The sequence below is a fragment of the Sciurus carolinensis genome, chromosome 4 (assembly GCF_902686445.1).
Source record: "Sciurus carolinensis chromosome 4, mSciCar1.2, whole genome shotgun sequence".
NCBI lineage: Eukaryota > Metazoa > Chordata > Mammalia > Rodentia > Sciuridae > Sciurus > Sciurus carolinensis.
Genome location: NC_062216.1, coordinates 159287848 through 159304360, shown reverse-complemented (window position 1 = coordinate 159304360; position 16513 = coordinate 159287848). Strand labels below are relative to the sequence as shown.

General features: G+C 51.0%; 1 protein-coding gene across 1 annotated transcript in view; it reads right to left on the bottom strand.

The window, feature by feature from the left end:
* The window catches only part of Stab2 (stabilin 2), a 155650-nt gene that overhangs the window by 12098 nt on the left and 127039 nt on the right, over positions 1–16513 (bottom strand). The window contains 9 exon segments of the mRNA XM_047551615.1: positions 1874–2007; positions 5191–5332; positions 7056–7249; positions 8344–8451; positions 8785–8889; positions 10643–10792; positions 11979–12108; positions 13457–13513; positions 14606–14752. Of these exon segments, the coding sequence (XP_047407571.1) occupies positions 1874–2007; positions 5191–5332; positions 7056–7249; positions 8344–8451; positions 8785–8889; positions 10643–10792; positions 11979–12108; positions 13457–13513; positions 14606–14752 (1167 nt within the window).

Here is a 16513-nt window from a genome sequence, read left to right as displayed (position 1 = left end):
TGATTGAGCCACAGGCGGAATGCAAGGGGTCTCTTTCTTGTGGGTGACCAAGTCTTTCATTCTCATTTGGTTCTCTCTGCTCTTGGGAAGGAATTCACTGCCAGCCATTTACCCCTGCTGCAAATTCCTCAGCTTACGGGTTAATAGATCTTAACTTATTCATGATAGAGCTCAGATATCCTTCTTCATCACCGTCTCCATGGCCACCACTCCCCATCTACGCCACCACATCGTCATCACGACACTGACAGCACTTAGCCAGGGCCCGGTCTTCTTGTGATGGCTCCTTGTGTGTCAGCCCCCTTTACCCTCATATCGATCCTAGGAGGTAGGAACTTTGAAAATCCTTATCATCTAGTTAAGATAACTGAGGCAAAGAAGTTGAGAAACTTGCTCAAAGTCGTACGGTCGGCAAGGAGCAGATCCAACCCCAGGCAGCCTGTTTCCGATCTCCTAATAAAGGTAAAGATGGAGTTCCTGTGGCATGCCCTGTTACCAGAGTTCCTTTGGCATGCCCTGTTACCGGAGTTCCTGTGGCATGCCCTGTTACCGGAGTTCCTTTGGCATGCCCTGTTACCGGAGTTCCTGTGGCATGCCCTGTTACCGGAGTTCCTTTGGCATGCCCTGTTACCGGAGTTCCTGTGGCATGCCCTGTTACCGGAGTTCCTGTGGCATGCCCTGTTACCGGAGTTCCTTTGGCATGCCCTGTTACCAGAGTTCCTGTGGCATGCCCTGTTACTGGAGTTCTTCTGCAAATGTGCCAGTAGGACAGAGGTTCCCGTGGTTTGATCATGGCCAAAAACCAGCAAGGAGGGCAGAGGTGCAGACCCTCCAGGATGCGGGCCCTGGCATCAAAGGCTTTGCTCCTTGGTAAAGACACCCCAGGTCTGAAGGCAGGTGGACCCCTTGGGAGTTGTGGAGGATGGAGAAAAGGCCCTGAAGTCACAGCACGTAGGCAGCCACTTCCTCTGTTCCCAGTGAGAAACCACCAGCAGGTAACTCCAAGGGGCTGGCTTTCCAAATGGGCAGAGCTCCTGCTTCCCAGAGTAAGCGCAGCCCTGACTGAGAGAGCCCAAGTCCTCCCTGCTGGATACGGGAGCTTGGGCAACCCCCCACTGATTCCCGCCACCTCTCGGCAGCCACAAGCTGCTGCTCTTCCAGGGAATCTCACTGCTTTGTGGGTTCGGGGAGATCCTACTGGGGCTTGTGGTTATTGATCCTTCTGGTCTCCAGCTGTGAGGGATGCATTTTGAGTCTCTGCCTCTGCTTTGACAGTTGGAAGTTAGGGTTGAGAATAGACTTTTGGAATCAGGGCTGCTTGTGAACCCTGGAACTACCACCTCCTGGCTGGGTGACATTGGGCATTTTACTTAACCTTCCCAAGCCTCAGTTTCCCTATCTGTAAAATGGGAATAGTGATGCTGGGTGTGGTGGTGCATGCCTGTAATCCCAACCAGTGGGGAGGCAGAGGCAGGCAGGACTGCAAGTTCAAAACCAGCCGCAGCAACTTAGCGTAAGGCCCTAGGTAAATTAGCAAGACCCTGACTCAAAATAAAAAATCAAAAGGGCTGGGAAACTGGGGATGTGGCTCTGTGCTTAAGCACCCCTGGGTTCAATTCCTGGTACCAAAAAATAAAAAAGTAACACCTACTTCCAGGGATAGTGTAAGGATGGGCGATAATGTCAGTGAAAGACCCTCCGCAGTGCTTGACCCATAACAGACGCCTGGCGTTGGATATGACGGCTATTACTGCCCCTAGGAACTTCTGTACTCACCTCCAACAAGGCAGCAGCCGTCGCCCCATTCGAAGAGGAGGCTGCAGCACACCCTCCCCGTAGATGCTGCCTGCACCGTGCACTTACTGGGACCCACCTTCTGGGCATAGGACAGCTGGTTGTAGGTGGCCATGGTGGCAGATTCGTTGGCACAGGCCTCTCTGGCTTTGTCAAAGGTCAGCTTGTACTGGCCCAGTGGAGAGCGGAGATGGAACACCCCAACAGTGGTATCTAGAAGAGGAAGGAGAGGAGCCAGCCACTCAGTCCACCTGTCTGGTGGGCTGCCAGCAGAGGACTTCAGAGCACTTTCAAAGCAGAAGGCCAGGGTGCCCCAGGGTATCTCCAGAAGTCACTTCCATTTATGTCAAAGCACGTCATTGAAGGTATTCATTTCTTAAACCAATCCCCCAAACCCAAAGGCCAGATGTTTTCTCTGATAGGTGGAGGCTGATCCATAATGAGTGAGAAGAATGGAGGAACTTTGGATGGGGCAGAGGGGGGTGAGGGGACAGGATGGGTCACGGGGGCGGGAGAGACGGTGGAATGAGACGGCCATCATTACCCTAGGGACCTGTATGATTGCATGGTGTGACTGCACCAGGTACAACCACAGAAATGAAAAACTGTTCTCCATTTGTGTACAATGAATTGAAGTGCATTCTGTTGTCATGTGTAACTAATTAGAACAAATAAAACATTTTAAAAAAAGATAACTCAAGGCACCAGATAATGAGAGTGATTAAGAAATGAGTCAATAATCTTCTCATTTTTTTCAAGTTTTATGTCATAAGTATTAAAACAACAACTAGATGTCTCCATATTCCTCGAATCCTCCTTTTTAGGCTGAGTTATATCTTGATGATTCATTAGCAAGACAATACATCAGGCTGGGAAAAAGTATAATATTTATTTCTTTCCTAATTATGAAAATAGCATATATTTAATGAAATAGCACCTTACCCAATTAGAATGGCTATTATCAAAAAGACAAAGAATAGCAAAGGTTGATGTAGAGAAGGGAGAACTCTGTTGGTGGGAATACAAATTAGTAGGGCCATTATATGCAGGTTTTTTAAAAAATTAAAAATAGAATTACCACATGATCCAGCAACCCCCCTCCCCCAACACACCCCAAGGAAATGAAACTGTGTGGAAGAAACATCTGCATGCCTGAAGACACTCTCCAAGATTTGAAATCAACCCAAGTGTCCACCAACAGATAAAGAAAACTTCACACACACACACACACACACACACACACACACTCCCCACCCCCCACACTGTGGAAAACTAATCAGCCATATAAAGAATGAAATCCTGTCATTTGCAGCAACATGGGTGAAACTGGAGGACATTATGTAAATAGAAACACGAGACGTCATAGGATCTCACTCATACATGGAATCTAAAGAAGTGGACCTTGTACAATTAGAGAGGAGAATAGTGGGTTCCAGAGGATGGGTGGGTAGAGGGGAGGTGGATAGGGAGTGATTGGTCCACAGGTACAACATTACATGTAGGAGAATGAGTCCTGCCGTCTCTGACACAGCATGGTGACTATGGTTAATAAAACTGTATTGAGCCGGATGTGGTGGTGCCTGCCTGTAATCCCAGCGGCTCGGGAGGCTGAGGCAGGAGTTTAAAGTCAGCTTCAGCAACTCAGCAAGGCCCTAAGCAACTCAGTGAGACCCTGTCTCTCAATAAAATACAACATAGGGCTGGGGATGGGGCTCAGTGGTTGAGTGCCTGTGAGTTCAATCCCAGGTACCGAAAAACAAAAACAAAAACAAAACCAAAAAACTATTGACTATTTCAGAATAGCTAGAAGAGAGGATTTTGAATGTTCTCACCACAAAGAAATGGTAAAACATGTGAGGTATGGATATGCTAAATATCCTGATTTAATTATTATACAATGTAGACATGTATGAAACATCACACTATACTCCAAAAATATGTACAATTATTATGTGTCAATTAAAATAAAATAAAAAGAAGGATGTTTTCATCAGAGAAATTGGGACAATACAGAAAAGTAAAAAAAATAATATTCACCTATAATTCTACTTAGCGCAAATAATCCTTGCTCCCGGCTAGCATTTCAGTGTACTTCCTTCTAGATTTTTACAGTGTGGGGTAACTTTTAAGTCTGATTCCACATTCTTCCAGTCTTTTGTTTCTATTCATTTATATGCCACATATAAGTGTGGTAGCATACTGCAGTTTTCTGAAGTCTTTTTAAACTTAACGTTGAATCATGATTATTTGCCAATAATGATATGATTTTTCCCTCTAGTATGTTTCTTTCTGCTGTGCTGGGGACTGAACCCAGGGTCTCTCTACCATTGAGCTACATCCCCAGACCGTTTTCATTTTGAGATGGCATCTCACTGACTTGCCCAGAGTGGCCTTGAACTTGTTATCCTCCTGCCTCGGTCAGCTTCAGCAATTTAGTGAGGCCCTAAGCAACTTAGCAAGACCCTGTCTCTAAATAAAATATAAAAAGGGCTGGAGATGTGGTTCGGTGGTTACATGCCTGTGGGTTCCATTCCTGGTACCGACCAACCAACCAACAAAACTTCAACTACGTTGGGAATCTTCTTGAAAGGACACACAGCAGCTCAGGTATCCTGTGTATTTTCTCTGCTTATGCTTCCTCTGCCTCTCAGAAGGATTTGAGGTCTCAGGACTTGATATATGACAGAAGTTAATTCACAGCTGTTACTGAGATATGTAAAACCTGCCTTATTAAAACGACCATATCTATAAAACAAAGCCAAGTCCACTCAGAGAGCTCCAAGAAGGACTGGTGGGCCGTAACGTGAGTGCCCTGTATTTTGCCTAATGTGAGTGCCCTGTATTGCTTTGGAAACCGCTGATGCCCCCTTTGCCTTGGCTCAGAGCAATGGTTATGGGTCCTTTGTGGATTTTCTCCATTGGATTTCAGATGCCCTGTCACCCAGGTCTCTGCACTTGCATGTGGCTTTTTACTTGCTTGTGTTTTCTTAGTTTTATGATACCTGTGAGTCTGTTGTACGCCACTCAAATCACCCTGGAAGTGCACGGGGTAAGTGCCAATCAACTACTAAGCAAATTGCTTCTGCAGTCTTTGTCTTTGTTTCCTAACGCCTGAGCTGTGCTTCTTGGATCAGTTGCCGTCAACAGTTGTAGGGTTACTGAGCCATGAGGGGAGCGCCAGCACGGGAAACCCGTGGCAGACAGCCTTTGGGCTCCGTCCTGCTTCCCGCCGCCCAGGGGCTGGTGGTGAGTCTCCTCTGCCCCTCGGGCGCCCACACTGGGCAAGGACTCTTTGGTCTGTTTAAATTAGGCTTTGTTTCTCCTTTTCCTCTTGTGCAGGTCCCCTCCCCACACCTGGCAGAAGGTGCTCTGGGCCGGGTGCCCAGCTGTACTGACCCTGGAAGTGGAGGTCGGTGCAGTCCGCGTCGGCATGACACTGTCCATTGTCCTGTAAGCAGCGGTCCAGGGGCAGCTGTTCTGGCTGGCAGTCCAGCCCGTCCCCCACGTAGTGACTCTTACATTCACACTTGCGCCTGCCCTGTGGGAAGACAGTGGGCCGAGATGAAAAAGCCTCTCTAGGACCCCAGGATTTGGGGATGTGTTGGGACTAGTGACATGTTAACTAACTCAGGCTGACTCCTTACTCCCTGGCGAGTGAGCAAGATCAAGGCCTCAAAGGTGGTTTCAAAAGTTAATGACGATAAATCAGACCACCGTCAGGGACTGGTTAACAACAGTTCCGCGACGTGATCAGCTCGTGCTTGCCATATGGTCCTATGGGACTCTCGCCTGCGTGAACCTCCCACGCCTTGCTGACCTTTAAGCTGATTGGTTCCCGCCTAGCCCCCACCCTACATAAACACTGAGTGATTTCCTCAATAAACGAGATTCCTGCTGTGCCTCCTGCACTGACAGACCTCCCGGGTCTGGTGTGTTTCCTTTGCCACTGATACTCATCATTCTGCCCGGCCCCGTATTCTCCTCAGGCGGGCCCTGAGGAGGTACATCGGACCTTGTTGCCCGACAGGAAGCAACAGGGATGGGACCCCCATCCAGCAGAGGAGGTGTTGGAAGAACCAAGAGGAGGGACCTCCTGTCCAGTGGGGGCGGTGATGGCTACCTCTTGCTTTTGGACAGGCTCGATGGAACCTCAACACCCATTTCGTCTCTGCATACGTGCTGCTTCCTCAGAGAGCGCCTGAGCACCCATCACAAGTAGCTCTCCAGCACTTTCTAGCACGTTGGCCTGGCCTGGGCACTTGCCTCTCTGCAAGGAGTTCATGTACCAAGCCTGCCCCCTCCCTCTACTGGTGTGCAGGCTCCAGGGGTTGCAGGGCCCCGTCTGTCTCCGATGCTGCATCTCCGGCACCTGCGACAACCCACAGAGGTGCTTGGCTGCTGGTGGAACCAGTGAGTCATCTCATCTAATCCCCACATCAACCCTGTGATGTCTATGTGACCATGAGGCCCATTTTACAAAGGAGGAGGCTGAGGCTCAGAGCTATTAAGTAGCCAAGCCCAGGTCACGCAGTTTATAAGTCCAGGAGCCGAGTCTCACAGGCTATCTGACTCCATCTGTGTTTATGACCAGCGATGGGTGTTATCTCCCATCCTCTGCTCTTCCCACCAGAGAAACAGGGCGCTGCTTCTATCCCCATAAGATTGAATGAATGTCACTTGTTACTCCGCTGCTTCCAACCCTTTTTTTGGTACCAGGGATTGAACTCAGGGGCACTCGACCACTGAGCCACAACCCCAGCCCTATTTTGTATTTTATTAGAGGCAGGGTCTCACTGAATTGCTTAGCGCCTTGCTTTTGCTGAAGCTGGCTTTGAACTTGCGATCCTCCTGCCTCAGCCTCCCCAGCTACTGGGATTACAGGTATGCACCACCGTGCCCAGCGATCAATTCTTTTAATACACCTGAAACTTTGAATATTTTTAGATTCATAGGAAAGGTACAAAGGTAGCAGAGAGAGCTGCCCTCTGCAGTCTACCAGGTCTCCCCTAATGTCACCATCTTATCTGACCATAGTCCCCTTGTCAAAACTAAGAAATTAATGTTAGTTTCTTACTAAACCATAGCCTTTGCTTGGGTTTTCCCACTACTGTTCACTTTCTGTTGAGGATAACATATTACACTTATCCCACTTTTAACAAGAAACAGACCGAAGCAGGCAGAAAGCTGGGGAGGAGGCCAAAGGGAGGCAGAGGCGGGGCCGGCGGAGGAGGGAGGGGAGGCTGGCAGGAAGGGCGGCTCACCGGGCCGGTCTTCCTGCAGGTGGCGTGCTCGTGACACCCGCCGTTGAGGCCGTCTGCGCAGGGGTCTACCTCGGTGCAGCTGTGGCCATCTCCCTGGTAACCCTTCGGGCAGCTGCAGGAGACTTTGGTGCCCTTCTGGGAGCACTTGGCGACCTTGGCACAGCCCCCGTTGTTCTGTTTGCAGAAGTCCACAACTGAAAGAGCCGGGGAGAGAGGCTCTGCGTACCACCGGCTGCAACTTGGGTTTGAGGCCGGGGCTGCAGTGCTCTGGGGAGGAAAGAGACGCCCACGTGTGCCGTTGAGGCCCGAGCACGGTGGCTCCCTGGGAGCCTGTGCAGCGCTTACACCCTGTGACGCTCTCACGGACCCGTCCTGTTGACCTCTGTCCACCTCCCCCACCCGCCCCCACCCCCAGGTCACATACCTCTAGGCCCACTTTCGTAGTAGATTCCAGAACAAGTTTGAGTTTTTAAAGTTAGAATAAAGGTGTGTGTGTGTGTGTGTGTGTGTGTGTGTGTGTGTGTGGTTGGTGCAATATGGACCACTTTGTGAGACAGACATTGTTGACCCCATTCTACAGATGAATAAACAGAGGCCCAGAGAACTTAACTCACCCAGCAGAGGTAGAGCAGCTAGGATGTGGCAGGGCTGGGATTTGAACGCAGGGTGGTTTGACCCCACGGTCTGGTGCTGGGTCTCAGGACCTTGGTTTTCACAACCCCCCAACAGGCTAGCTACCGCCTCCGCACAGCTGGAACGCTGGCTGAGTTCTGTGTGCTGGAGTCTGTGGCAGCCAGTTGAGATCTTGAGGTCATAACTTGGGGACCCAAGCCCTACCTAAGAGTGGCAGAGTGGAGAAAGCGTGGCTGTGCTGCCACTGCTGAGCACGGAGCCCTCTGGAGTGCCCTGGAGCGACTTCCTAACCACCAAGGACAGACTTCACAATGTCCACAGTGTTCTCAGGGAAGCGCAGAGTATGTCTGGATGCGACTTTTTTTTTTTAAATTCTAATACTGTAGCACCTGGATTTTTTGAAGTATTTGGAGTACGACTAGATGACTCGTAGAGTTAGAAAAACACTACAATAAGTGCATCCTGATCTTCCAAACAATTCTAAAGCCATGGCGTGGGAGGTGGGCAGACCCAGTAAGGAAGATGAGCAAAGAGAGCATGCGTGTGGACGGGGAGGCCAGGCAGGCAGCAGGGGAGCTGGGCCGGGCACAGCACGGGGACCAGGTCCTGCTCCTGCACCTGGCTGCTGTTCCACAGGTGCAGGAAGGGGTCTCACCTGTGCAGGTTATTCCGTCGCCTTCATAGTTCAGGTGGCACTCGCAGGTGTTGTTCTGCATACAGGTGGCATGAGCCGAACAAGGAGGCGTGCATACAGGGGGCAGCGCTGTAAGGAGAGAGGCCGCCATTCTCCTGCACCAGGTGTGAAGAGTTGGGGCCCACCTGGGGCTTCCCCGAGACTCTCTTGAGCATCAGCTGTCTTTCCTAAGAACCCCCACGTGGCGGGAAGATGGGGCGATTTGCTAAGGTCCTTCCCAGCCCGGGGAGTCTGAGGTTCTAGAATCACTCTTCTACATTAAGACACCTCTCCAAGTTCATCCAGGTCACAAGGCAAACACGGGAGGACTTGCTTGGTCATTTCAGGTGTCACCAGACTCCCACCCTCACTAGGACCCTCTCGGCCCGGTGCTGCCAGTGGCCGGCTGCTCCCATGACAGACCTGCCGGAGTGTCGCAGAAGCGGCCCGTCCACCCGGTTTCACACAGACACTGTCCGGAGCCTGTGATGCCATCGTCACACTGTCCGTGCTCTGAGCAGCTGCAGGCTGAAAAGCAAATCAGCCATCAAGGCCGAGGTCCGGCCGGCCAGCTCCCTTGCCACCTGTCGGCTGTGCACTTTTGGCACGGGGCGCACTGTGCTTATGTCTCAGGAACCCCTTCTTTGATCGCAAGATAGCTGATCCGGGGCCCAGGCAGTACTGGGCAGCGGGCTTACAGGGAAACCGTCATAGAGAAGGCTCCTGTCTTCAGGGGTCTCGCCCTGGGGCCTAGGAGCAATGACGCTCGTGGTTATAAATGTGACGAGTGCTATGATCCCGGACGTGCAGAGCATCACGTGGCTTCTGACAGAACAGTCAGGGGGAGAGACCCTCACCCGGGGCTCCTGAGGAGGACTCTGTTTTAAGGCGCAATCTGAAATAGACCCGTTCCGTCCTTCTACCCGTCTGCAGCGGGACCATGCTAGCCCAACTCGCCGCTGGCGCTTGCCGAGACGGCTGCTTCACCTCCCCTGTGGCTGCTTCTGCACACCCTCCAGGGAGCTCAGGAGGCTTTCCAGGCTGCTCCTGACACGCTCCGCTTGCCCTCTTCCACCTCTGCCCGTCACACTCCCATGCTAATGGCCGTCAGCTGGCTGCGAAGTGAGCCGGCCCCTGGCGACCTGCAGATTCCATTCCTTCCTTTCCTCTTCTCTGCCCACTCTGCTCGGCTGCCCTCCTTGCTGTCCCTGCACGCCAAGCCCCTCCTGACTCAGGGCCTTTGCCCTTGCTGATCTCTCCTTCAGGAAAGCCACTCCTCTGGTCCGCGTGGTCCACTATAGTAGCACTAGCTACGTGAGCCTATTTAAATTTGAGCTAATTAAAACATCCAATTCCTCAGCCACACATTTTGAGTGCTCCATAGCCCATGTGGCTTGTGGCTCCCATACCGAACAGAGGAGCCACAGAACGTTTCCAGCATCGCTATCAGTTTGGCTGGTCTGCTTTTGATATTCCCATGATCTCTGATGAGTCTCTAGGCAAATTCTCCTGGTGTGGGATGTCTTCTCAAACAGAACCTTTATTCTTTTTATTTTTTATTTTATTTTTTTGGTACTGGGGATTGAACTCAGGGGTGCTTAACTACTGAGCCACATCCCCAGCTCAGTTTTTTATTTTTTATTCTAAGCCAGGGTCTCACTAAATTACCTAGGGCTGAGGCTGACTTTGAACTCACAATCTTCTTGCCTCAGCCTCTGCAGCTGGTGTGCACAGAGTCATTGATTCTTGATCCCTATGCCTACCTTTTGTCTTTTTAGCTTTTATAACTATTTTTGTTTCTGTAAGCAATTTGAGAGCTGAAACTTTGCCTCGTTCCCCTCCAACCACTGTATCCCTAGACCTTAGAACAATTCCTGCTGTTGAGCAAATCCCTTGATCTCCTTGTGCCTGGGTTTCTTGATCTGCCTGTTGCTGATAATATCAGTGCCTGCCCCACAGGGTTAGGGTTAGATGGGACAGTAAATGCCTGGCACATAGTAGGCACTCAATAAACATTAGCTGTCAATATTAGTAAGGACTCGATAGGTATGTGAGGTGGAATGACTGAGAGTGGATTTTGTTCAGCCACAGCTCGTCTTGCTGACCGCCTGGGACGTGAGCTTCAACTCCAGGGGGAAGGTCTCTCGGGATGGGCGAGAGAAGGGAAAGGCAGATGGATGTGGATGGGGCGGAGGCAGGGAGGGTGCCCCCAGGCCAGGCACAGGGCGTGGGTGGGGACGCGGAGCACACAGGGAAGACAGCCAGGGAGGCGGCCACCTACGCTGACAGTCAGGCCCGAATCTCCCCGGCCAGCACAGCTCGCACGCAGTCCCGTTGAAGCCGGTGCTGCACTGGCACTGTCCCGTGGCCGAGTACTGCTGGAGGCAGACGCCCCTGTTGTTACACGGGGTATCGGGTCCTCCGGGGCAGGCTGGAAGAGATGGAACGGCTGTGACTCCCCAGCCTCCCAGACCCCGGGTGGCTCAGCGCCGTCCTGAACGTGCTGTAGATTCTGACGTCCAAGAGGTGGCTCTGGGGGTCAGGGGATCTTGAGGGCAGGCTACTGGCATCCGATAGGATTGTGCCTTGGCAGGGCAACAGGCGGGATGGCGCACCGAATTTGGGAGTCAGGAGGCCTGGGTGGGAGTAGATCTGGGCTGAGAACTGAACTTGCTCTGAGCTTTGGTTTTCTTAGCCTTAAGCGATGAAGAGGCTGACGATATGATCATGCTGTAGTGCCTGCGTGACCTGTGTCACATTATGAAGTATTATAACAAGAGCATTCTGGAAATCTAAAGCAGTGAACAAGTACAGGACACTGGTTTTTATGAATGGTCCACACTTCAGTGATGGAGGCTGGAGCCTGGGGGCTCTCAGTCCAGAAGGTTCCCAACTAGATTATTATGAGTGAAGTGTTACGGTAGTGCAGATCATGGCTTCTGGAGGCTGTGGGACCTTGGGCTTGCTTCTTACCCTCTCTGTGCCTCTATTTTCTCATCTATTAAATGGGATCAGCTAGGGGTTGCTCACTAGGGATTGTGGCCAGGATGTATATGGGAAATAGCACTAGCCAGCATGCCTGCTTGGGAACACTGGTGGCAGGTGGGACACACCTTGTAGGCCATCATTATGCTATTGCTGTATTATTTACTGGAAGTCATATCTAGCCACGGGGTTGCAGGATGGGCCCAAAGGAGGGAGGAATTGCTAGACAATCTATAATGGGATTTCAGGAAATTATGGTCCACATGGACCACACCAGGACTTCATCTCTCAAGGGCAGAATCCTACCAACTGCATGTACACAGACATGCTTATCAATATCATGGATGTGGCAGGGCATCAAAAAATTAAACACATGTTGCTTTAGCTCCATGGGAAATACCTACGCTATAATGTTAAGCAGAAGGGTGGATAGCTAGAGGACATGTGGGTGGTGGAATCCCAACTCGGTAAAATGCAAAGTATGCAAATGAATAAATAAGACTCCTCAGGGTGCTCCTTTCGGGGCTGAGATCACAAGCAGGGTGCTCCCCGGCCTCCTCAGGGCTGGGTCCTCTCAGAGGTTTGGGAGCCTGCACAGCTTCAGAGCAGCAGGGCGGGAAGAGGCGCCTCACCCTGGCAGTCTGGCAGGAAGTAGCCCTTGCAGCACCTGGGCAGCTGGATCACCAACACACACTGCCGCTGGCAGCCTTCCAGGTTCCTCTTGAACGGCAGCAGGTTGTAAAGACACTTCTGCATCACCCCCTAAAGGAAGAGAGGGGACCCAGCCATGCCTTCGTGTCCTTCCTGGGCTGGGGCTCTTGCCCGCCCCCTACTGGAGGATCCCAGTACTGCCAGGGACTGGCCATGCCATAGGCCCCTGGTCAAGGGAGTGGACAGAGCCACAGTGCAGGGCAGGATTTGGTCGCCTTCTGGGGAGGAAGGACTTTCTGACCCTAGGAGCTGTTTGCTAATGTCATGGTAGCAGAGAGGGAGTTGGGCAGAGATCGTTTCCCATCAGGGAAGGTGTTTGACGAGACACCCCCCCCCCCATCCTCAGCAAGAGGATGCGGGCTACATTTTGTTTTGCAGAGATGTTTTTGTTAGGGATTTATGTGTAGAGCAGAAGAGGCTTGACTTGGAATAAGTAATAAAAATCAATAGTTAATGGGCACTTACTATGTGTCGGGCACTGAAATGTACCCCTATTTTAAAATATTTTTTTTGCCGGGCATGGTGGTGTACGCCCGTAATCCCAGCGGCTGGGGAGGCTGAGGCAGGAGGATGCCGAGTTCAGAGTCAGCCTCAGCAGTGTAGCGAGGCCCTAAGCAGCTCAGTGAGACCCTGTCTCTAAAGAAAATATTAAAATAAAGGACTGGGGATGTTGCTCAGTGGTTAAGTGCCCCTGGGTTCAATTCCTGGCACCAGCCAACCAACCAACCAACAAACAACAACAAAAGAAAACCCACTACTAAAATAGATTTTTTTCCCCCAAGGGCCAAGTATAGGATTGTTCTTAGCTCCATTTTACAGAGGCAAAAACTGACAGACCCTGTAACTTGCCAAAGATCAGTGGAATTTAACCCCATATCTGTGGACTACAAGATTCATTGGCCTGACCATTATTGTACATGAGTTTCTGGGCTGAATTCTATCTTTGCTCTCTTGCTGCCTGTGCTCTCTTGGGCTCACTGTGTGCTTTCTCTGATCCATCCTCTCATGAATGAAGTGGATGGAAAAATTCCTTCCTCCAGGTCTTACAATGAGGAATAGGGAAAATCAATATATAAAGGACCCAGCACAGAGCATAGGACCTGGTAGACAACAGCCAACAAAACCCAGCAGTTATTTTGTAATCATAACCATTTTTGAAGTGTCTTGTGGGTCTGTAACCTCGAGTTTTTGGAGAGTTCCTAGGGGATGCGCAGTAGGTCACTGGGCTGCCTAGGCATGTACAGCTCTTACCCCACTGGCTTGGCATTGTAGGTTGCATTTGCTTGCACACCCCAGACCCCTCCACCAGCACACGCACTCACGCACACCAGAAGGCTGAGGGCTGATAACCAGCTTGCCAGGGCTTTCCGAGCACCGTCACGCATGCGTGATTGATTACCTTGGGTTTGCTCCACCGCGGGCATCTGGGAGTGCTGGCACAGCTCCCACAGTCCCCCTGGTGTGCGAGAAGAGAGACACTAAGGTCAAGCATGCTGGAGAACACAGGGCAAGGTCCCTGCTTAGCACCTGGATGGCTAAGAACTTGTCATATCAATTGAGATTCTGGCCATGATCAAGAAGATAAAAACAGACACGCTGCAGATTTGCCATGGAGAATTCTGGAGGTCTCTCTCGGACCTCGTCTTTGGTTGGGTTTTTTAACAAAAAGCCCCTGTTACCCAGAGCTGGCCTAGGGCCGTGGGACATGGGCGTCTGGTGGCAGCAGAGGCAGGTGCCGCTCCATTTTAAACTGGCTGCGATACCTTCGCACCTTCCTCTCCCTGATCGTTGCCTTTATGATGCATAAAGTAGAGGGGGAGATTCTTGGTCTTCAGGGTATTGATGAGAGAAAATCATTAGCTGGAGAAACGTGCGTGAACAAACTTTGGAACTTAAGAAGCCACCAGCGCTATTGGAGAAGGGACAGTCGATGTCATTTCCTGCGTTGGCTGACGGGTACCCCAGATGTGGGGTACTTCCCGCCCGAGGCTAGGTACTGACGCCAACGGGTGCTGCCCTTGCCAGGTCGCCTCCCCTTCGAGATTCCACTTCCAAGTCCACATAGTGGAGCTGGTGGGACCACTCCTGTTATTGGGTTTTAGTGGCACACCGAGCAAAGTGGCCACCTCAGAGGTGGCATTTAACGAATGGCAGGGGCGGAGGAGTGACCCTGACGAGGTCAGCACGTGAGTACTGAGCCGTCCACATGCGGCGATTCCGCAGCCTTTGTCTGGTAGGAGAGCAGACCCGCCTGCCCCGCGGATGGATCGATGAGGAAATGGACGGAGGCCTCGCCGGTGGGCAGCCCAGGACGGTTTCTAAAGGGCGAGGGAATGAAAGACTGGCCGCTGGCCGGGCAGATAAGCAGGCATATTTAAGGCCTGGGTGGAGCTGAGAAGATGCCTGGGGGTCCTGACGTGGAGAATTCTCCTGTGGGGCCCTGAGCTCTGTGGCGCTGGTCTCCCTGGTTCCTGGCGGGGCCTACGCGGGATCACGGGCTGCTCTTTGGCCCGAGGTGCTCTTACCGCAGTGGTGGTTTAGGACTGACCGAGACATTGAAAGTGGTAAAGGTGTCACAGCGGCCTCCCAGGGTGGGGTCCGTCAGCAGACAGTTGATGCCGTAGGCCACGCCCAGGTCAAACAGGAGCTCTCGCTGCACAACTCTGCACATCTGGCCATTTAGAAAGAGCTCGCCCTGAGAGAGGGGGGGAGAGAGAGTCAGCAGACCCTCAGATTTCCTACTTCCCAGGCCATATAAGGTGGCCTAACCTGCAAGAGTCAGCAAGAAGTGGAAAAAAATCTACCGATGCATCCATCTACCATCTGTGTATCATCCCTCCGTCTCCTATCATCCATTATCTATCTATCCATCACCGACACATCTCTCTCAAACGGCACTACTATGTCCCAGGCTCCGTTCTATGCCCTTTACCTGTGCAAATTCTTTTAATCCTAGCAACAGCCCTAGGACGTATCGACTGTGACCACTCCCATTTGCAGAGGAGGAAACCGAGGCAGTGAGAGGTTAAGTGACCTGCTCAAGGTCACATAGCATAGGCATCTCAGTGCCTGCTCGATTGGCCCCTGGCAGTGCCGAACCCACACAGGAGAAGCACAGGTGGGGGTCTCGGGGGAGCAACGATGACTTGCCCTAGCTCAGGATACATTTTGCTGCGGCCGCCGCTTCAGGTCAGTCACTGAGTTTTCTTACTCAGCACCAGCATCTAGCAGAGCGCCTGGTTCAACTTCCCTTCCAGGAGATGCGAGTGATGGGCTTCGACTTTATAACGATAATGCTAACTCCTCCTCCACATCCCAGCGTCATCTGGACACATCATCTCATTTCATGCTCCCAACAATCCTGGGGCTTCCTTCCCCAAGGACACCCAGCGACTAAGTTGATGGGTACATTCTTCCGCCAAGATGTGAACTGCTTGTAGAAAGTTCCGTGAGACAAGAAAAGATAAATGTCCACATCCATAGATGGGGTAGAGAGAGTGGGATTCACTGCAAGGAACCCCAGAAAACTGTGGGGAGAGCCATGCATATTTGCTCGTGTGCTGTGTGACTGTGGCCAAATCACTGAACTTCTCTGAGGTTCAGTTTTTTTCACCAAGTAAATAGTTAATGATTCCTGATCCATAGGGTTGGGATACTGATCAAGGGTCAATATCACAAAGTGCTCTGAAAGCAATATCAGCATACAGAGTAAGCTGTGGGTGTTGTTATCCTTCAAGATGGGAGTCCACTTTGGAGATAGTATGATAATTTCAAGAGTGTAATACACTGTGATAATTTTCTAAAAATTGGAATGAAAAGATGCTAATATTTCTCAAACTCAGTTATAAATGTTAATGCAATTACGATTCAAACACCAAAGGGACTCTGACCACAAAATGTAGGCCGGATGGAACTTGTTGGAAAGCTCCTAAAAAGAAATTGACTCAACTGGAAAATGCATCTCTTTTTCCCTTCCTCCTTCCTGGGAAGTGGACACAGTTGCTGGAGTCCCAGCAGCCCTGTTAGACCTTGAGGTGACTTAGAGCCAGAACTATGTGCTGTAGAGAAGGAAGAAAAATACCTCTCCCACTAGTTCCAGATTGGGCACCTCCAGAGATAATAAATTCTTATATGTTTAATCCACTGTCATTTTTGAATTCCCATTATATGCAGTTTAATGGTATCAGATCTATGTATTATATGGAATGATGGAAGGTAGTTTTTAGGAAGTAACCTAAAATGGGTGAAAAGGCAGACCTTCTCTCTGTGGGCTGGTCTAGGAAGTGAAGCCCAGGGCTGGCACTGACCTCCAACAGGGCTGGAGGTGAGGCCACAGGGAGGCTGGGAAGGAAGTGAAAGGAACAGTGGTGCATTTCCTACTTTTGGAAGTATTAAAAAAAAAAAAAAAAAAAGCAATCGGAACTTGCTGTCCTCCAGCTAGGGGGTTTCCTGCCAG